We start from the raw sequence: 23,510 nt of genomic DNA, 5'->3' as shown, positions 1-23,510 counted from the left end.
TTGGTAGAACCTTGAGACTACAGACTACAGTTTAGTCTATTGTTACTGTTCTCACTAAGAGAAAACTCAAGGATTTCATCATTTTACTGGGTATTTATTTGGCAATCAATAAATAAGTATGGACAAAAGTATTGGGACACCTGCTTACTCAATGTTTCTTTAAAAATCAATGGTATTTAAAAGATTTTATCCTGTTTTTGTTGGAGTAACTATCTCTCCTGTCCAGAAAAGACTTTCTACTAGATCCAGGAATTTGAGAATTTGATAGCATTCACTGATGATCCTCAATCTCTCCAGCTTCATCATTCCAGAGAACACAGTTCCTCTGCTCCAGAGCTCAGCTCAGGGGCACATACTGTTCTAACCAGAGTACTTACTGTTCTCACTGAGAAAATGCTCACATTTCAGTTTCCATAGCAAATTTATCTTTATCTAAATACCTTTAAAAACAAGGAAATGCAACACACACACAGAATTTGTGTATGAAACCTAAGAAGTTATTTTTAATTCTATTTATATCAATCTTAAAAAAGAAAGTACTAGTCACCATGATGAAGCAAATAACATTTGTAGTACCCCCACCCCCCCATACACACACACACACACACACACACACACACACACACACACACACACACACACACACTCCATATTATTACAGCCTGAAAGAGAGTGACCTCTAGTGTTTATATATAAGAACTACAGGAAAGCAAGGACTACACAGACCTGCCTTATAGAGACTTTTATAATAGAATAATAACTATTATTTTACTATAGAAGTAAATTCTGACACCCAAAAAAGCTACTTGAAAGAAAAAAAACAGCTATAACAAATTATTCATTTGTTATAAAGACATAAGAGTAAAAACAATATATACATATGTATATATTCATATGTTTATAGGTCTTAAATGAACAGTCAAATATTGTAACTGAATAGTTTAGAGTATTCAGTTGCTTTTATTTTAACAGGTAGTATATGAGTTTGAAACCTTTTTAACAGTTATTTTAAATGTAAGCTTTTTAATTTAATGGGACTTTGTGACTCTGTTTTCTCTGTTTTGCAACAACATGAAAACCTGAAATATACAAGTGCATCTCAAAACATTAGAATATCATTTAAAAAAATACTTTCTTTCAGTAATTCAGTTCAAAACGTAAAACTCACATATTACATAGATTTATTACACAAAGAGTGATCTATTTTAAGCGTTTATTTCGGAGAGACGCACAGTCTAAGCTGCTTGAGGTCTAGTGTGAAGTTTCCACCAATCAGTGAAGGTTTGGAGAGACATGTCATCTGCTGATGTTGATCCACTGTGTTTTATCAAGTTTTCCCAGAAAATCTTTCAGACAACTAACAACTTTTATGAAGATGCAGATTTCATTTTCCAGCAGGACTTGGCACACTGCCCACACTGCGAAAAGTACCAGTTGGTCTTATATAACATTCAAATTTTCTGGGATGCTGATTTTTGGGTTTTTATTGGTTGTAAGCCACAATAATCATCAACAATAAAGGAAATAAAAGCTTAAAATAGATCACTCTGTTTTTAACTTAACCTAACTTAGCTTAACTTTTCCTTAAATTAAATGAGAAAATTTAACTTATCTGGGTTTACAGTGTATATAAAATTTAAATAAATAAATAAATAATAATAATAATAATAATAATAATAATAATAATAATAATAATAGACAACGTATTACAACGTAGTACAACGTTTTTTATATTTATTAAGACTATATGATTATATTTGGTATACCCTGAACGCTTTAATGACAGATGTATGTATTAATAGTGTCTCTTTCTGTCTGATGTTGATCTCTGATGCTGAAATGTGATCATGTTGTGCTGGGCTCTCAGCTACTAGTATGGCTCTCTTTGTGCGCATGCGCAGTGCAGGCTGCGTGTTCTGCAGCGACAGCCTTAAGGAGCTTTATGTGTTCCAGCCAGCGGCCCGGGGACTGCAGCAGCCTGAGCCCGGCTCGGCTCCAGCGCGCGGGGGAGCGGCCGGCGGCTCCAGGACAGCCCGGTAAGCAGCGCGGAGCGCGCGGGCAGTAGCCTGCAGGACAGACGCGCGCGCGGTGCGGTGCCAGCTCCACAGCGGGGGTGTTTATTATAGGGCACAGCCATTCATACTCAGCTATACTCAGCCTGATCAGGAGGGATCTGGACTATATAACACTTTATTATTATTAATAAGAATAATTAGCTGATTTAATCTGATAATAAATATTAGTAATGATAAAAAATAATTTTATTTGCACTCTCCATTGCTGCGTTTGCGTCTGGCTGCTCATGACCTTCCTTCCAGACTGCTCCCAGTGTGCTGCCAAATTGTGCTACCCTGTCAAAACGTGCTAGCATGGTGGGGCTATATTTTTAGGTGAAGCTAGGCCTGCCAGGACAGCTCATGTATTTTTGGAGTGTGTGTTGTCCCAGATATTATCATTGCTATAAACATACAATATTATATTAGTTTTGATTATGAATGAATCATCCACTGCTACTGATAAAAGCATTATAATAATGCAATAACACAATAACGCATAAACGGTTTAATCTCTACCTGGTTTTAACTTAATTTAAGTAAACGATGTGAGTTTGGTTGATGCTGCAGTTGGTCTGCAGGTTTAGGTTCAGCAACAGTATGTGCTGAAAGAATGAGGTCAGCTGACTACCTGAATATACTGAATATAGACCAGGTTATTCCATCAATGGATTTAGATTTTTTCTTCTCTGATGGCACAGCCATATTCCAAGATGGCAATGGCAGGATTCATGGGGCTGGAATTGTGAAAGAGTTCAGGGTTCAGGGAGCATGAGATCATCATTTTTTTACACATGGATTGAGAGAGAGTTCACCACAGAGTCCAGATCTTAACCTCATTGAGAATCTTTGGGATGTGCTGGATGGAGAAGAGCTGCTTTGCGCAGTGGTCAGACTCTACCATCATCAATGCTGCTGCAAGATCTTGATGGAAAATTAATGCAACACTGGATTAAAATAAATTTTGTGACATTGCAGAAGCTTATCGAAATAATGCTACAGCGAATACATGCTGCAATCAAAGCTAAAGGCGGTCCAACCAAATATAAGTGTGTAGTGTATTTTATTAGGTACATTATTGATCTGTCATACATAAATAAAATAGACATGACCTCAATAATATTTAACAATCGTGATATCGTATTTAATGTAGTGATTCTCAATTTTTTAAAGCAATGTTCAACCCATGATCAAACCAAAACGTCTAAATAGACCCACCTACTGGGGCTACTGTGTGGACCTATCCACTTTCTTGTGTATTATCTGCAAATTATTGATTATTATTTCTTGCAAATGCCAGAAATAACTACTAAGACATGCTGGAAAGTTTAAGATATAACAGGAAATAACAGGAGTGTGGGAGAATAGGGAGTAGTAAAACCCTTAACCCTTAAACCCTAGGCTAATTAATTATTAATTGTATATAACTGTAATAAGTGTAAGCTTTATATACAAGATTTACCAGCTTTAACACTAAACAGTTTTAAATTTCAATCACTAATATTTTTGTGCATGCATTTAATTTTTCTGATCATCTGGTGTACACCACCCTGAAATGCATTGTATAGTTTGAAAAACGCTGGTTTATTGTGTTTATTTGTGTGCTTGTTATCATGTATAAGATATATAAAAAACAGCATTTTAGTCAGTCATGCAATGCTTACAAATGCTTCAATAATGTGACTCTATACAGTGTAGCACAGCATGGACTGCATTAGGTGAAGGAAAAAGTATATATACATTTCCCAAACTATGAATAATTCCAAATTTGTTGTCTTTGGAGGTGTATACTTTATTTGTTGTGCAGTAGCATTTAAATGGTCTTAAAATGAATAGAATATTGTTTATCACGTAATTGCTGGGACCTACAGTAGGTAAAGCTACCTAAATAAAAGTACAATATTCTCAGCAGGCATACTGTATGGACAGGCTGTGTGGATACTGTGTTAGGGTAAAAATAACCCTGATAGCAAAGAACATTGAATAAACATTTATTTCAATATTGCTTCACAGGCATCGGTTAGCGTTGAAATTATGACATTGAGTCAACGTTAAATATTTACATTTTTTAGGATTTTAGGAGAAAGGTGCTTTCTTCAAAAAGTTATTTTTTATTATTTATAAATAAGTTATAGATTTGAAACACTCAAATAATAAGAGTAAGCCAGAGAGCGGTGAGAACTGTTTCCTACAACTTCAAAAGACTCTTGGAAACTGAAGAAAACTGGTACAGGAAGATTCACGTCTGGCTGACCCACATGGAAACGGCAGCTTTAGCCTTTAGATCAGATTAACATGATTGGATGTTTGCATGTCTCAGTTTCAGCAGTGAAGAGAAGAATTACAGTTAGTCTGATAGGTGAAGAACTGCAGTAAAAAAAGTAATGTATAAGATGAGGAAATAAAAAATAGCTGCTACTGGACTATACTAGTAAAAGGTTATGGACTTAATCATACAATATCTAGACATAACCTCAATCATTAAAAAATGCTTATTAGATTTTTTTGTAGCAAGGAAAACCCATTAATTTAAATAGGCTTTTATGTTGTCTCTGTTGCAAAACAACAAAAAAGTGTTTTTATTTTATTTGCTTTATTTAATTGCGTTATGTATAGATATAATATAAGATAAAATAATATTCCAATTTAAATAATTAATGGTTCATTGCTCTATAAAATGCATATTTATTATGCTGTTATAGACTATTATCAATAAAAGTTTCAACAGTTTAGTTACTGTTTACTGTATTGTCCAAAAAATAAAAATAAATAGTTATTGTTTCAGGTATAGACTAGACTATAGAATAAACTAAATTTGAGAGAACCCATTTTATATTTTTTTCTATTATTGTATTGGTATAATTATAAAGCTGGCATAATGATTATAAATTATTTTCATACACCTTTATTTGTGTCTATAGTGAAATTAATTTATTAATTGGTGTTTGTGTATATGTATTTTATTGCATGTTTTTAATCCAGTTGTTAAGAGAATGTGTGTGTTATATAGCTACATATTTTAAATGCCTGCTGAATACGGTGATATCAGGGTAAAGATAATAAAGAGGTGAAATACATGTATTATTTTTTATTTTAATTAATTTAATCAAGGTTCACTTTTGTAACCTGTGTGAAATGTGAAATTCATCCCAGCAGAAAGCAGAATTATCCTAAAAAATAATATTTAAATAAACATAAAAATAAAATAAGAGACCACTTAAAAATTCCTTTGATTTTAACAAATTAAAAACCCTTGGAATATGATCAAGAGGAAGATGGATGATCACAAGCCATCAAACCACCAAACTGAACTGTTTGAATTTTTTGCACCAGGAGTGAGTAGCATAAAGTTATCCAAAAGCAGTGTGTAAGACTGGTGGAGGAGAACGTGATGCCAAGATGCATGAAAACTGTGATTAAAAACCAGGGTTATTGCACCAAATATTGATTTCTGAACTCTTAAAACTTTATGAATATGAACTTGTTTTCTTTGCATTACCTGAAGCATCTTTTTTTTTGTTATTTCAGCCATTTCTCATTTTCTGTAAATAAATGCTCTAAATGACAATATTTTTATTTGGAATTTGGGAGAAATGTTGTCTGTAGTTTATAGAATAAAACAACAATGTTCATTTTACTCAAACATAAACCTATAAATAGCAAAATCAGAGAAACTGATTCAGAAACTGAAGTGGTCTTTTAATTTTCGGCGCATGCGCAGAACGGCTGGGCAGCACATTTCGTTGGGTAGCATAATTCGGCAGAGCACCGGCCGCCGTGCCAGCGCTGCCTTTATTTAAACAAGCTGTCGGCCACAGCCGCAACATGTGTGCGAGCGAGCGTGTGTGTGTGTGTGCGCGTGCGTGCACGTGAAGCCTTATAATAAACGTAGCTAGTCTGCCGCTCACTCTTGTGAGTCATAATAGCCTTTAATTCGATTTCAGATTCAAATGTTCCAATACTGCACTGAATATGTATACGTATCTATATAGCTTCGTTATTAAGCATTATAATGCTGTGGATGTAATGCCAATAACGGGGCACCGCAGAAAACCGCGCGCGCAGCCATCCGGCCCACCCTCATATTATACAGCGTCATTTCTGCAGCTGCACGGGCGAAGCTCGCATTAAATTAGCTTATCTTAGCTTAGTAATTAGCCTGGGCTCATTGCTGGATGATAATATGGCGCAGTAGGTGTCTGATAATTAGTTCGTCCTGTATCCTGAATATGGAATAAAGAGCTACAGAGAGAAGCTGCTTTTAATATCCCTATAAAGTGTCAGACTGACCTCACCTGGCTCGTGCTGTATAGGGCACTGACAAAGAACACACCCACACACTATAGCCTACTTTATATTAATGGAAAAAAGCTAGCCAATGACTTCATATGCTTCCTGAAATATACATTAAAATCCATTCTTCCTCTATTGTCTATAGTTCAGTTTATTTGCTCATGCATTACTCTGTAGGTAGAAGTATAGATACAAGAGTTTAAGATATTTATGTAGAAGTTAAATAATAAAATTTAGCTTTTTACTCCTTAAGTAAAAGTGTAAAAGTACTGGTTTCAGAACGGGTTTAAAGTGTAAAAGTAAAAGGAATGTAATAAAGGTGAAAAAAAAGCCATTAAAGACAAAAGCTTAGACCGCACCACAGAGTCCTATAATGCACAACCCCCTCTCCCCAAAACACATTTTTCTAAAAACCATTATAACGACTATAATGTTAAAATATTAAAATGTGTTAATGTTGATAAATTTGGAATGCCTACAGAAAATGAATGCATTTTAGTACAATGCAAATGTACTTACAGGTGCCCCTCAAAAGGAATAAAAAATCATTGAAAAGTTACTTTATTTCAGTAATTCAGTTCAAAATGTGAAACTCATATATTATATAGATATATTAAACAAACAGACTCATCTATTTTAAGCGTTTATTTATTTTATTGTTGATGATTATGGCTTACAGACAATAAAAAAAAAAAAAAAAAAATTAATATTATGGAAGACAAATTGCTACTTTTGGCAGTGTGGGCAGTGTGCCAAGTCCTGCTGGAAAATGAAATCCAGGGAAGCATGAAGTGCTGTAAGATTTTGCAGGAAAACAAAACTGAACTGACTTTAGACTTGATAATAAAACACAGTGGATCAACACCAGCAGATGTCTCTCCAAACCATCACTGATTGGTGGAAACTTCACTCTAGACCTCGAGCAGTTTGGACTGTGTGTCTCTCCACTCTTCCTCCAGACTCCCTTGATTTACAAATGAAATGTAAAATTAACTGATGATCAGTGATGGTTTGGAGAGTCATAATCATCAACATTTAAAAAAAAAAGAAACTCTTAAAATAGATAATTCTGTGTGTAATACATCTATATAATATTAGTTATATAATGTATGGGTTCTCTTATATTATGGTCAGTTTAGGTGCAGTGCAGGACAGCCCAACAGATGTTGACATCCCCTATGTTTATTAACTTTATTGGTAGTGCTAAATTACCCCAGTATGTTAAGAAATATCTGATATGGGCGTGTGGGCTTGTGTGTGTACTGTATACACAGCCATTAATGTCATTATTCTGTCTTTCAGGTAATATGAAATCATAGTACATGGAAAAAGTGTGGATACCTGGCTAGATGGGTGAAAGAGGCTAGTGGAACAAGCATGTGGGATCCCAACAATGGTAGGTAAATACTCCTTACATTAATATAACTGTCAATATTATACAGCATGATGGAAAACTTGAGATTAAAGACTATTGTCTATATAACGCAAGATTTTCCTTTTCTTTATTTTTTTCAGCCGTGAAAGCAGAGGAACAGTCTGTTTCATCAGGAAAGCAGCAACAGCAGGCTATAATTTTGCAGAGCCCCACTGAGAATCAGAAGCCTTCTCTGAGTGGGGAAACTCCTCCCCTGGGTGTCTCAGGGCAGAAACAACAGAAGGCTGAAAGTGAGACAGAAGGACGTGCAGATGAGGTGATGGAAAACTCTGTTGAAGATCAGAACATCTTTCAGGTACAGAGAACCAGCTGTCCACCTGTAGAGACAATGTCCTTGCAAATTAGGGATATACCAAACTCTAATGCATCTTGCATCAATACGGGTGAGACAGAGGAGTCGGGAATGCACCAACAGGACTCTGGATTTTCCTGTCAGCACTGTCAGAAACAGTTCACAACCAAACAAGGCCTGGAGCAGCACTTGCACGCCTCAAAATCCTGCAACACACAGACGTTTAGGTGCCGATACTGCCGAAAGTCCTTCAACACGCAGTTTGGACGCCGGCGGCATGAGAGAAGACATGATAACTCGAATAGAAGGATGGGTACTTTGATAGTCAGTGCATCTTCGCAAGTGGAGGGACAGGCGCAAGTCATGGTCTCTTCAGAAGAGGGTGAACAGAGAGTCGTAGCATCACAAACAATTACGGAGTCTCTTGTGCCTGATTTCGACGGGAAAGGCGATTCCGATGAAAGTGGTGAGAGAAAAGCCAAAGCCTCTTTAGCCTGCAGGTACTGCAAAAAAGCCTTTGGAACTCACACCAACCTTCGAAGGCACGAGCGCAGGATACATGAGCGCCATCTCTTACCCAGGAGGCTCTGTCGAAAGGTTGCAAATTGCCAGGACCTTCCGGGACAGCAGCCTGGTGAGGATGAGGAAGCCTTTACAATTGGCAGCAAACAGCGTGAACAAGAGGAAGAGTTCATGGTTGACATCTCCAGCAACATCTCAGAGAATCTTAGTTTCTACATCGACGGGAAAATCATCTCAACCAGTGCTGTCACCAACTGTGAGATGATGGAGGCGAACTCCGGCGCTGCTGCTGCAGTGATTGGCCTGGATGCCTTGATCATCAGTCCAGCTCAGATTACGCAAGCTCTTAAAATAGATACTAACGACTACAGTACAACCTCTGACCTGTGTGGTCAACCTTCTGGCAGAAGGAGGACATCTACTCCTCCTTTGCTGCCACAAATTAAAACGGAACTGGAATCGGAATCTATCTTGACAACGTCTTCCTCCGGACCGACGGTGATAGGTACGGTTCTTCCACAGCCTTTGGAGACCATTGTTTTACAAAAAGAGAAGACTATCTATTTGTCTCCAAAGCTGAAACAGCTTCTACAGAACCAGGACAGCAGCAAGTCTTTTGCTCTGATTGGTGACGGGCAAAAACTCTGCCCTCCTTTACCACTGACCCTTGTATCGGCTGGAACAAGTAGATTTAAGAGGAGGACATCGTCTCCAACAAGTTCTCCACAGCATAGCAGGGAATCTGGCATTAAATCCACCCTACTGATCCAGGAACAGAGTTCTCCTCCCAATAAAGTCCAAAAGACAAACAGTCCTAATACATCTCCTGAGATAAGCTTGTGTAAAAATTATGAAATGGAAAATCTGAATATAGACACGACTGGCACTACTGCAATCCCACAAGTTTTGCCATTGGACTGCTCTACATCAGGAACCGGTGGAAGGTCCTGTAACCAGCAGCCACTAGACCTTTCCAATGCTGTGGGCAAGAGAAACAGCGAGGTCTTAGCTGATGAATGTGTCCTGGACCTCAGCACGGGCAGAAAGAGTACAGAGGCTGACCTAACAGGAAGCTCAGCATCCCAGACAACGATCAGGAGGATTAAGCCCAACTCAAGCATGTTGGAGAAAGTCTTGCTAAGCCAATATGCTGCAACTGCTGTGGATGTCCCACCAGGATGTGCTGCAGGAGATGCTGCAACCTTACATGCTCCTGTAGTGGCAGATCTTGCAGTAATGGCTGTATCTGAGCCCATTTCAGCCAATCCTGGACCTGAAAGGGTTGTGTTTGAGTTGGCTCTGCCCTCTCCTTCTACAATCAACGCATCTCTTCATCCGTTAAATGCTGCTGTCCTACAGACTACCCCTCCATCCCACATCCTCTCAGCTCCATCTTCATCAACGGCAGTGCCCACTGAGATACTGCCAACTGTACCATCAGTAATATCCATACCTAATCAAGAACTTTTCCCGCTCTGCTCTAGTGCCCAGTCTTTCATACCTATAGTGCCCACAACTACCGTAGAAGTTCCTACTGACAATCCTTTGCCAGCTTTTAATGTATCGCTCCCCGATTGGCTTAATTCTGCTCCTGGAAGTGTGACCCATGCACTCATACCTACAACGGCACCTCTGAGTTTGCAAAGTCCTCAGTTTCTGACAGATCCATCTGTGTGTGATCTAGCGCAAAGAACCTTGGTTGTAGATTCTGTCTTGTCACCTGAGGCACAGATATTTTCCCCCTCACTGTCAGTGAACCAGTCAAACATTACCTCCTTGAGTTTTCCTCCAAACGTGGTCGTTATTGAGTACACGGTTGCGCTGGAGTCAACTGATGCTCCTGCTATCCTTCAAGCCAATGCTGTTCACTCCCTTTCTGACCGCAACCCACCAGATCAAGCTAAATCAGGAGAGATTCTTGACTCACCACAACCTCAGGCTACTGCTCAGACTGAGCAGTTAGCTCCTGAACTGCAACAGCCTGGCACTCACCCTGACCCAATTCCTCAAGACCTGGCACTTGGCTTGCACTCATCCACTAATGGAGGCTCATCTTTAGAGAACCCAGCAACTACTGTTGAACCATCTCCTTCTAAACCCAATTTTACAGGAAATGTCCAGGAGAGCCAATTGGAGCCTGTAGACCCTTCCAACTGCTCTGTAAACCCTACTACCGAAACTACAGATGGCTCGACAATGGACGATTCCGTCAGCGAGGAAGCTTCAAACCTGTTGCCACTGTGCAAGCACTTCATGTGCAATGCTTGCGATGAGACCTTCCCGTCAATGAAGGGTCTAAGTCGCCACATTGGCGAGCACTCAAAAACCTGGCCATACAAATGCGAGTTTTGCGTGCAGTTGTTTGAGAGTGATACTGGCTTATTAGAGCACCGTTCCAGTTATCACGGCATTGGCAAAATCTACGTCTGCAGGATATGCTCTAAGGAGTTTGCCTTTCTTTGCAACCTAGAGCAACATCAGCGAGATGTGCATCCTGGTCAAGAGTGTTCACACACTGAGGTAGAAAATGGCAAGTTAAGACCAGAAAACCACAACAGTCCAATAAAGATGGACACTGAAACATCAGTGTATCCAGTGTACCCTACAAAACAAGACCTTGAAAAGACCTACAAATGTGACCAGACTCCAAAACCAGCTGTAAAAGAAGAGGAAAACGGCAATGACTCTGACCACACTACTGAGGAGTTATACACCACCATCAAGATCATGGCATCAGAAGGAGTCAAACCCAAAGGTACAGATGTGCGACTCGGCATTAACCAGCATTATCCGAGTTTTAAGCCACCTCCCTTTCCGTACCACAACCGGACACCAGCCACGACGACGACTGCAACGGCAACGAACTTCACTACACACAACATCCCCCAGACCTTCAGTACTGCGATTCGCTGCACCAAGTGTGGCAAAAGCTTTGACAACATGCCTGAGCTGCACAAGCACATATTAGCTTGTGCTAACGCTAGCGACAAGAAGCGTTACACCCCTAAAAAGAACCCTATACCACTTAAGCAATTCGCAAAAACGCAAAATGGAGTTTTGTCACCTGCCAGAGGAGTCAACAGTCGACAGAACGTCTCACAAAAGATCGGACACAAAGTGAAGCTAAACATGCACAGTAAGAAGAAATCTATGTGGGTGCAGAGGAGTAGACACCACGTGGGAAGGAAAGGTTTGTCGGAGGAGCTGGATCTTTATGCCTGTCCTCACTGTGGCAAAGAATTTACCTACCAAGCCAGCCTGAAGAAACATATTGTCATCAGCTGCCCAATGAAACCTGTGTGCAACAAGAAGTCCAAAAAAAGAAAGGGCAGCGTGACACCAGCGCAGGAGAACAACGGGAGCATCCGGACACGTGTAGCAGAAGTCATAATGAAACAACGCCGATCAAACCAAGGACAGAAAATCTTCAAAAAGGCACAAATCAGTGAATCTGCTTCTGCTGACAACGCCAATCTAGCAATTAAAGCTCAGGACGGTAAGCGGAAAATTATAGTGCATAATTTTCGGCCTAAAAGGTCTGACGTTCTCTCAGCAACCTCAGCGGTTCACCTCAGTAAGAAAAGCAAACACGTCCTAATGGAAGGCATTCAGTCCACACCACAGACCTTGCAGAAGTCTTCCACACTGCAAGGAAAATCTCATCAGCAGCCACCCACCCACAGGGTTCACGGCGGCATTGGCAGGGAAATAAAGCAGCGAGAGGTAAACGTTAAGCTTCATCCCCGGACAGAGGAACAGTTCTCAGGACAGAGGGGGAAAGAAAGGACGGAACGGCCTATTACTCGCAGTCTCCAGCAGGTCAATACCACAGTGAACACTGTGGCTAATGCTAACAACAGAAAAGCTAACACGATTACTCTAGCCAGACACCCAGTCCAGACAGACAGTCGGAATATCAGTGCATATTCTGAAGTAATCGATTCAAAGAAATAGACAACGTAATGTATCTAAGAATACATTTAAGAAAATGGACAAGAAGCTAATTATTGATTTAAATCTCAAAAGTTATGTTTTATCTGTAAATACTGTATGTTCCAAAAAAAATAAGTGGTATGACCTTTTGATCCGAAAACTTTAACACTGTAGAAGAGACTGAATGTGGATTTGATGATTTTATGAAGATGATTTGTTGATGGTTTTTTTTTTTTTTTTGTGAAATATGTTGCACATATTGCTCTTTAAACCAGGGTTCTCGTTTCTTTATGAATACTTTCAAATTATGTCTTATAACTAGTATTACATTTAAAAATGAGATTTCAACAAAGGCATCCATAACCCAGTCAATCTTGTGTAATTAACTGAATAAGTCATTTTAAGGCATCGTTGCTTATTCCTATTTCTAGTTTAAGATTGGGAAACCTCTATTAGAGGGGAATTGCAGCTTGCCACAAAATAGCCTTGGGTCCCATGACTTTTGGCACATCCTATGAAAGCTAAAAAAAAAAACCCACATGTGACACTGTGGATAGAGGAATGCTAAATACCCCCCACACTTGTACACAAACTTGTACAGGTGTCAAAAGTTAGATTTTCCTAAGCCGCTCTCTCAACTAAAACTTAGCAATCAGTTTGCATACTGCTGTCCCATGACTATTGGCATGCCAGGCATGTCAATGTAAATCATTTGGCTAAAACATAAGTAAACTTACCCCCAAAAGCCGTGAATATGGTATTGGCAGTGAAGGAAAGCTAATGGCCCTAAGCTACATTGGTTTTAATATAATTATTTCTGCGTAATTCAAACTGGTCTCAAACCTTTTAAGCTTATAGTTATTATTATTATCATAATTAGCAACGTTAGCATGTTAACAACATTCGCAAATGTTCATAAAGCATGTCTGATCAATGTGGTTAATCTGTCTGTCCACTGTCTGTATTTCTCCTTACCTAATCCAGAACATCCTCATAAATACCTAATATAGTTAATATAGTATATCAAACTTGGACAATACTGATGTTCAGCCTCAACAGAGTGACAATATCAAAAACAATAGTAGCATGACCAAAACGCCGGTCCACAGGCTGGGTTACTTCTGTTTCTGGAGTGCTTTTTTTTGTGTGCAAAAAAAAGAAAAAAAAAAACATCTGGATATTTATTTACACTGGAAATTCCCTTTGTTCAATTTTTTATATGTTTTATTTATTGTTCTCATGCACTTTATAGATCACTGTCTGTGTTGTATCAGACTAGTTGCAATGCTAGATTATTAGTGACATATTTCAGTTGTTTATTTAAGGATAAGGTTTACTGTTAGTCAAAAGAATATTTATATATATACACAGTCATATCAGAATATTATGGCCATCTTTTTTGTAGTCCTTTGTAATTCTATTATAATTACAGACTGTAGTCCTTTATCTGTTTCTCTGCATACTTTATTATTATCATTCTTTATATGCTCTGTTCTACAGAGTTACAGGGGAAAGGGGTGAAATCTTTTGACATTTGCCAATAAACAGTATATATATAACACTGCTTTATTACCAGACTATGAATGGTGGTCCATAAGCGGCCCTGCCAGGCTAATGTGATACCAAGCTGCTGCCGCTTAACCAAGTTATAAGGCGCACTATCAATAAACCTTTACTGGTCTATTTTCATACATAAAGCGCACCGTATAATAAGATGCATTATGGGACACTAGTAAGGAACAGGAATTTTGCCGTGTTTTTGCTTCTAATTCAGCAGTTATCGCCGGTGGGTGGTGGTGGGGGTTAACTAAGTTAAGTAAAGCTAAGCTAAGTAAATAATAATAATAATAATAATAATAATAATAATAATAATAATAATAATACAAAAACTAAACAATAATAATAAACAAAACTTTAATTCTCAAAAAAAACATTTTCTTTTAAAGTCAAATGAGTGCTGGATATTAATCTACACAGATTTCTCTCCTGAATACTGTTTATTTGGGTGAGTAAAGCGCTTCCATTTATTTACATTAAGTTTACATTCCAGATTTCTACTAAGGCTAAGTGCAGCAGCATTCGCATTAGCATTAGCGGCTAATCACTAGCGCTAGCCGAATTTAGCACTAGTAAATGCAGTTTGACAGTGCTACACTGAGGAAACCTGGAGTGGTCCAGTAAGCCAGGCTAATATTAGCTAGCGGTTTATCCCACGTAGCTTGCTTTAACACGGTAAACGTGCAGACTACAGATATACTCACCTCTGAACGGCAAAAGTGCTAGCGCTTAGCATGATTAACAGCTTATGCTAATGCTGCACCAGCAGTGCTTGCCAGGGTTAGCAGCAAACTACAGTCCAATATACTCACCTCTGAACGAAAAAAAGCTAGCGCTTAGCGTAGTTAGCAGCTAATGCTAATGATGGTGCTCCAGCCTTATTCCTGGATAACTAACAAGGTGCACTGTCGATTTTTTGGGGAAAATTAAAGGATTTTAAGTGCACCTTATAGCGCAAAAATATGGTAGTTAACTTTAGGGCTTTATCATATTTCTTCAGAAAGGAAGCAGGTGGTGCATCAATTAATTATTATAGTCCAGTCTTTAACTCCTCCATGATAGGGAGCTAAAACTAGCTTATATTAGCTTTTATTTTTATTTTTTTTTCCCATTCCACCTTAAACGCTCTGCCATCTGCCATCTGTTACACTATTTAAGGTGGAACAGGAAAGCTAGCTAGCTATTAAAACGAACTACTAGCTTTTTTATGCTCGTATTTAAAACTACATATTACATATGTAATTACATATTACAAACTACATATGGTAATATAGTGGTTATTGTATTTTTAAACAAGGAAAATACTAAAATAATCCCTCTGTTTGGAGTGTTCCTCTAAAAAATCTAAGTTTGAAAGGACATGTAGCCCTTAAACTTCTCCTAACCTACCCCTCCAGCCTAACAAGAATCAGGACACACTACCCCTAGATACAGGACTACGGTCTGTAAATGTCTTATGTGATCAGTGAAGAAACAAAGAGACGGTCATAATGTTATGATATGACTGTATGTACTGCTCCTCATTCAGTCAACTATTCGTATTTAGTTCAGTTGATGATTAACGTATTAATATGCTGTAACTGATGTTCATTTTCATATATATATATATATAAATGTGGTTTGCTGTTAATATGCAGTCTACTCTCCTAATGGGCTAATGGGTTAGGGCTAATGCATGCTGTGGTCTCACTGGAAATGAAAGCATGCCACTTAAGCTTCTTCGTAACACGAGAAATTGGCATAAAATATCCCAGTAAACAGGCAGCCGCCCCAATAATTAATGTCAATAAGCTTATTCAGAATTGTTGAATATATATTTATTTATTTGTCCTGCTAAAAACAGAGGTATATTTATTTATATTTATTTATTTTGTTCATTTCATATTTACTAATATGGCTTTTAATTGAATTATCATCATAATTCATTATGATATCTAAAAGCATTTGTGGTTCAATTTAATTGAATAGTTGCAGCAGTGATGTAATATTAAATTTTACCTTTAATGCTTTAAAGGTATGATATGATTTGCACAAAATGCTATTTTTTTGTACTGTAATTAACATCACTTGAAAATTTTAATTAAGAAAAGCCTTAAAGGTTGGGAGAAACTGCATTTGTATTAATCACTGGCATTAGACGATCAAAAAGCGGTAAAACTATAAATATACTGTAGATATACAGCTCTGGAAAAATTAAGAGACCACTTCAGAGACTTTCTGAATCAGTTTTTCTGATTTTGCTATTTATAGGTTTATGTTTGAGTAAAATGAACATTGTTGTTTTATTCTATAAACTACAGACAACATTTCTCCCAAATTCCAAGTAAAAATATTGTCATTTAGAGCATTTATTTGCAGAAAATGAGAAATGGCTGAAATAACAAAAAAGATGCAGAGCTTTCAGACTTCAGAAGTTCATATTCATAAATATTCATAAAGTTTTCCACCAAATCAATATTTGGTGGAATAACCCTGTTTTTTAATCACAATTTTCATGCATCTCGGCATCATGTTCTCCTCTACCAGTCTTACACACTGCTTTTGGATAACTCTATGCTGCTTTACTCCTGGTGCTTGGTCTGATAGCTTGTGTTCATCCATCCTCCTCAATTTGGTAAAATCATAGAAATCATTATTTAAAAGTGGTCTCTTATTTTTTTTACAGAGCTGTATATACTGACAGGCTAAAAGTCATGGGACAGTATATTGGACTAGTATTGTATAGCATGACTTTTGCCAAGTCCTGTGGAAATTAAAGAACATTGAATTGACCTGTGGGATATGTGTCTCCAGCGTATCTGTTCAAGCCAGATGCAGCCGGTCACGATCATTATGGGTGATAATATTAGCCTTTAATGGCGTATTCCGTATAAATGTCCGGTACACACGTAACACTGTGGATTGAAGAATATAATATACAGCTCTGGAAAAATGAAAGAGACCACTTAAAAAATATGAGTTTCTTTAATTTTACCAAATTGGAATTTATTGCACCAGAAGTGAGTAGCATAAAGTTATCCAAAAGCAGTGTGTAAGACTGGTGGAGGAGAACATGATGCCAAGATGCATTAAAACTGTGATTAAAAACCAGGGTTATTCCACCAAATATTGATTTTTTTAAACCCTTAAAACTCTTAAAACATTATTTAAGGTCTGAAAGCCCTGAATCTTTTTTGTTATTTCAGCCATGTCTCATTTTCTGCAATTAAATGCTCTAAATGACAATATTTTTATTTGGAATTTGGGAGAAATGTTTTCTGTAGTTTATAGATTAAAACAAAAATGTTCATTTTACTCAAACATATCAAATCAGAGACACTGATTCAGAAACTGAAGTGGTCTCTTTTGGAATTGGAAGAGCTGTATATTAAATACCTGCAAAAATTCTCACAGTTTATGTGGCCTTGCCATGAGCACACTGGCCACACAGTGTTCAGTCTCCCTCACAACATGATAACACCTCACAACTGCAATACAGGAGTGGGCATGCTCAAGCAATCAACTGAAGAAACAAATCATGATGAAAATCTTTGTAAAATACTGTCTTTACTGTCCCATGACTTTTGGCATGTTGCTGTAATTTATGTAAAAAGACTAAGCCTGGTTGGAATGACTCTTATTAACTACTAGAGTTAAATAAGCTCCATAGAGGCCCACTGTAGACTGATGGTTTCACTGTGTTGTATTAATAGAATGTACTGGGTTTTAAAGGGTAAAAGAACGGTTTTAAGGGTCTACTGGGTAATGTTTACATTAAGGATCGATTATGTATAAAAATGGCTGTTACCAAAACCTGATCATTTCTTGACTGACTAATAGAGTGGAATTCTTTTTTTTTCATCTTTACATTTTGTAAAATTGATAAAATTTGATGAAATTATATCAGCATTTATTTGGTCAGTGTAACATTTATCAGTTCAATTTTCTTTTTCTTCATAAAAAAAAGAATATTAGGTGTAAAAATGAATTTAAACATAATTTCTTTTGTTACTATTTTGTGTAGTTATAAAAAATAGGTTTTCGTTTTTTTTTTTTTCAAGTTTTGTAAAAAAAATGTTTTAATATTTACTATGTAATTCGATATGTGTCCCTTAATTGTCTTTATGTCTTAAATATTGATCCACAATGTAGAAAATAAATTAAAGGTGTCCAAATTTTGACTGGTACTGTATATCAGCAGATAATGGAGGACAAAAAAAACTATTAATTAATTAATTAGTTATTTTTTTTTTGTGAAATTCAGATTGGGAGGGAAACACAAAACTGAACAAAGACAATTGAAAAAATTAATGTAAACTTGTATCTTCTTAAGTATACAAATAAGTAACAAATAACAAATAAATAAATAATAGTTTTACACCTAATTTTCTATTTATTTTTAAAATTGTCAGAAATAATGTTACACTGACCATCAGTATACAGTATCAACAATATACACTAACATAATAAGCTAATAATTAATATTAGTCAGAAACTGCACTGAATGACTGCTGATATGATTTTATCAACAGTAACGTTGAAGCTTTGATGTGAGATTATTTGGTTTAATTCAGAATTCGAGGTTTTTGCATCTTGTCAATCAGCACAAACCGTGAATCTCCTCTGTCTGCTCTTCTCGTCTGTCTAACCGCCGGCCTGAGACCAGGGTTTTCTGTACTGGGTGATTTTTTCTGTACTGGTTTCTGGGCCTGAAGGGAAAGCTGTGATCTACAGGGATGAATTAATCCTGATTAAATGAACTGTGTCTGTGGAAAACTGTGTGATGTTAACATTCAAACCATGTCTCTGTTTGAACCTCAGTGCAACTTTTGAGATGCTGTTCTGTATGTTGGAATAAACGGCTCTGTGATAATTCTCTGTGAAATTTGTGAGTTCATGGCAACAGCTTTAGCCTTTAGCTCAGATTAACGTGATTGGACTAAATCTCAGTTTCAGCAGAGAAGAGAAGAATTAGAGGTCTGACAGGAGAAGAACTGCAGTAATAAAGTCATTGATGATAAAGGGCCATACTGCACTGCAGCTACTGGACTACTAAACAACCAGGCTGTTCTACACATATATATTAATGCTGGGCGGTATGAGCAAAAAAAAAAAAAAAAAAAAAAAAAAAAAAAAAAGATTCTGATGGTTTCACAGTATATCACATTATTTTTATTATTATTATTGTTATTATTTATTTCTTTATTTCTTTATTTATTTTGGCATGACTAATATAGGTTTGCGACTTAATCAACTGTTATGAGTAAATATAATATAAGACATTAAGGCTTTAATTTAAGGTTTTGATTACTATTACTATCCTTTTCCCAGGGAATTACACAATATATGATGGAATCAGATTTCAATAGCAGAAAAAAACAGCTGAAGTATGCAAATGTGACTCAATTCTATCAAGACTATTTTAGGGTCAGACACAGCTCCCTTGTCAGCAGCTCTAGCTCTGTGCAAAAACATCCTTTTTCAATCCAGCTGGCCATCCAGGAAAAAAAAATTATCCTATGTTGGTAAAGAGCTAGTGTATGTATTTTTTTCTTGATGACCAGCTGATCTTGATTTTGCAGGATTGGCTCCCCAGAAACACTGTCCATTTATTTACATAATGCCCATTTTAAACACATTTTAACACACAAGCAGCAACACATCATACTTAAGCTCTACTGAGTTATATATATATATATATATATATATATATATATATATATATATATATATATATATATATATATATAACTCACATATATATATATATATATATAAAGACACACTTATATTTTATCAGTGTGTTGGCCGAAATGTCCTAAACGAATCTTCTGTCAAAATAAAAGTCCCTAATATCGTCCTTGAGTGTGTACATGGAATATTATGAACTAGTTGAAAACTACTTAAAACCTTGTGAAACTGATAAACGCAAAAACTAAAATATAAATAATCTGTATCAGAATAGGTAAATCTCCAATAGATAGAGCATTGTGGATGAAAAGATACATCTTTGAGACACGAGCATTACATTTTATATTAGGCCAATACATATAATCAGAGGATTTCAGATATTTTAGCTGTAAATGTTATAGAACTCGTTTACAATCAGAGAGTTTAAAAATAAATATTATTAAAACCTTATTGAAACTGATAGACACACAACTTACATCTAACTAATCTATATCAGAAAAAGATATATCTCTAAAACATAGAATATTGAGGATGAAAATATACATCTTTAACACACAAGCATTACAGTTTATATTAGGTTAATATATAAAATCAGAGGATTTCAGATATTTTGGCTGTAAATGTTATAAACAGTGCTGCAGACTTCTGCACAGTCTCAGTGCAGTTGTCCTTTCAAAGAGCACTTACTCTCTTAACACCTCTTACACACTAACTACTTCTAACCTCATTTCCTTCTTCCCCTCCTGCACTCCTCTATACCATTATTTCCCTTTGACCTCCTTTAAGCCCTATCTAAAGACGTTTTTAACTTTAACTTCTATTACTTTTGTACTTGACTATTGTAAGTCGCTTTGGACAAAAGAGTGTGCCAAATGTAATGTAATGTAATGTCCTTTGTTGCCAGCAGAGAGCATAAAACACCCCCTGCACTGTAAAGCAGCTATTATTCAGTCTTGACCAGGGATGAGAAAACTGTCCAAAACATTGTTTATACATTTCTCTTAAATAAATTGGCTTAAAAGTACAGTAGCAGTAAAAAAATGGACACACCTTCTTATTCAATGTTTTTCTTTATGTATGTCTTTATTTAATTTATTTTCTACATTGTAGATTAATATTAAACACATGAAAACTATTAAAATTACTCATGTGGAATTACGTAGTAAACAGTAAAAAAAAGTGTTATTCCTACACATTAATCCCCTGATCTCAACCTGATGAACTGAGATGGTGATTTGAGGTGATTTAATTGGGAGGAGCTGGAGCTTCACAGCGTGAAGGAAAGAAAAGCAGCAACTATTGTTCAGCACCTCCAGGAACTCCTTCTTTCAAGAGATGACCCTCCCTCATGAAGACACTGAGATTAAAATCTCACCAAGAATCTGCAGATCTGTCCTCAAAAATAAATGTGCTGCTTAGAAGAATCTAAAGTATAAAACATATTGTAGTTTTTTTAATAAATAATTCTGCATGAATTCCTGTATAGGTTTAAGGTAGGTAGGTAGGTAGGTAGGTAGGTAGGTAGATAGATAGATAGATAGATAGATAGATAGATAGATAGATAGATAGATAGATAGATAGATAGATAGATAGATAGATAGATAGATAGATAGATAGATAGATAGAATGTACAGTGTATAAGTACAGTCTTTAGTTTGTGTGTGTAATGGAGAAAGGGGGTAGTGCAGTTGAACACAATATATAGTCTTCAATATAAAATTTACAATGTAAAAAATCATTAAAACAAATTAAACATATGCACATAAATGAGAAGAATTGTGTCCAAACTTTATTGCAACACTAATATTGGATAGTAATCACACCTTCTGGATGATGCACTCATGCACTTGCCTGTATCTCCAGCAGGTAGCAGCACTGCTTCACTCAGACATCACTGCAGTGGAACCAGTTTACCAGATTTAGCATCACAACCCCTGCCTGCCTGTGATCACACTGCAGCTGCAGGCTTTACACAGCAGCTCTGATTTCATCACTCAAGATTTTTTTATGAGATGCTTTCAATAAGCCAAGCCTTTCAGGATTTACAATAAAATTCAGTTTATAGGAAATATAATCCTCTATAATTATTTTGTCTGTTTGCTATTGGTTTGGTACTGGTGCTGACATATAATATTATAGTCAAACAATAATTTAATCATTTAAGATTATCACGAAAAAGAGAGAACATTTATTTTTCACAAATTGTTTTCTAACGATTTATCGGATTAACCAATTTATCCAATAATTTCTGTGATAAAAAAGCCAGTCACAGGGTAGATATATTGTAAATTGTAAAAATGTATTTACTCGTTTTAAATGTAATGTACTATATGAAAAAAAAAAATCTGACGAGTTATATATAATTTTAATTAATTATTATTATGAGTCTGTTTGCTACTGGTTAGGTGCTGACATACAGTATTATAATTTAGAAAATATAATAAATAATATTAATATAATATGATTATTCAGAGAGAAAAAAAACATTTAAAAATATATATCTTTATATATATTTTTTTTTATATATTTTTTTTAATTCAGCCAACAATTTATACCATTATTTTTTCTGACTGCCAATAAAACATTTAAACATCTATTTTACGTTTTTTTTTTTTACATTCTGCTTATTGTTTCTGTCCATTAGGATTATTTAATTTATACACAAATAAATAAAATTAAAAATATAAAATTAATTGTATTGTAAACATAAACATAGTGTATATAATATTATTTATATTTAATATATTTTATTTAATTTATATTTAAAATATTTTATATACATATATTTAATTATTATTTATTTATACGTTTTTTAATCAAATAAATAGAAATAAAATAAAATATATATATTTTTTAAATCTGCAGAGCTTTAACTTTCCCTTAACTCCCCTTCAACTTCCCTCAAAAAAGGAGGAAAAAATGGAATGCGAAGCGAATGTTGCTCCGCCCAGTAGATGACGTAGTGAAAGCTGATTGGCTGAGGGATCTGGCACGGCGGTTGATTTATGTATTTTGTCAGCGAGGGGGCGGGGCCAGTGAACCGTAAAGCAACTGATGCATGTGGAAATGTGCACTGAATGAGGAGTCAGGCTGCGTCCTAAACGGCTCCTTGCTCCCTATATAGTGCGTAGTGCTCCCAAAGAATAGCATGAAATACAGTTTCACTACTTCCATGGACTAGTTTTATCTTATGTGTTTAATTCAAAGGTTTGCAAATATCGACATTAATTACTCTGTAGGTAGAAGTATAGATATTTGGGTTTAAAAAACTTCTGTAGAAGTTGAAGTATCAACTCAAGCTTTTTAGTATTTAAGTAAAATGTAAAAATACTGGTTTCAAATATATATACACCGCATGTACACATATATAGACAATAATATGCAGTGTCTGCTTACCTTTACTGTTAAGACAGTCAAACTTTGTTGTTTTGGTGCTTCAGGTGAAATGAAAAATGAAAAGTTTGTGGGTTTTTGTAGCCTAGTTTCAGAAGTGTTTACAGGTGAAAACACTTCTACTGTGACCAAGATACTATCAGTTATATCCAGGTAACATTACAAGGCTGGAAGCAGCAGAAACAGCATTTCAGCTAGTTAAAGTCACATGGTATTTATCAGTATTTTTAACATTGTGTACAGTAGGCTTGAGTATCAGCGCTGACGATTATCTCTTAAACCAGGTAGCTACAATTTGAAGCCACTAAAAGATAGATATTATACTTTTTTTTTTTTTTTGTTATTTAATGTTTTATTATAC

At 36.1% G+C, this 23,510-nt stretch overlaps 1 protein-coding gene and 1 long non-coding RNA gene across 2 annotated transcripts in view; one reads left to right on the top strand and one right to left on the bottom strand.

Annotated features, from left to right (window-relative positions):
- The window catches only part of LOC125806157 (uncharacterized), a 437,736-nt gene that overhangs the window by 208,272 nt on the left and 205,954 nt on the right, over positions 1 to 23,510 (bottom strand). The gene's annotated exons all lie outside the window — the stretch shown is intronic.
- prdm2a (PR domain containing 2, with ZNF domain a) lies at positions 1,981 to 18,938 on the top strand. Its single transcript, XM_007236385.4, has 3 exons — positions 1,981 to 2,036; positions 7,650 to 7,743; positions 7,863 to 18,938. The coding sequence occupies exons 2-3, from the start codon at positions 7,725 to 7,727 to the stop codon at positions 12,548 to 12,550; spliced, it is 4,707 nt and encodes a 1,568-aa protein (XP_007236447.3). The 5' UTR covers positions 1,981 to 2,036; positions 7,650 to 7,724; the 3' UTR covers positions 12,551 to 18,938.

This window comes from Astyanax mexicanus, chromosome 12 (genome assembly GCF_023375975.1).
Source record: "Astyanax mexicanus isolate ESR-SI-001 chromosome 12, AstMex3_surface, whole genome shotgun sequence".
Lineage (NCBI taxonomy): Eukaryota > Metazoa > Chordata > Actinopteri > Characiformes > Acestrorhamphidae > Astyanax > Astyanax mexicanus.
This window is presented reverse-complemented; position numbering and strand designations above follow the sequence as displayed.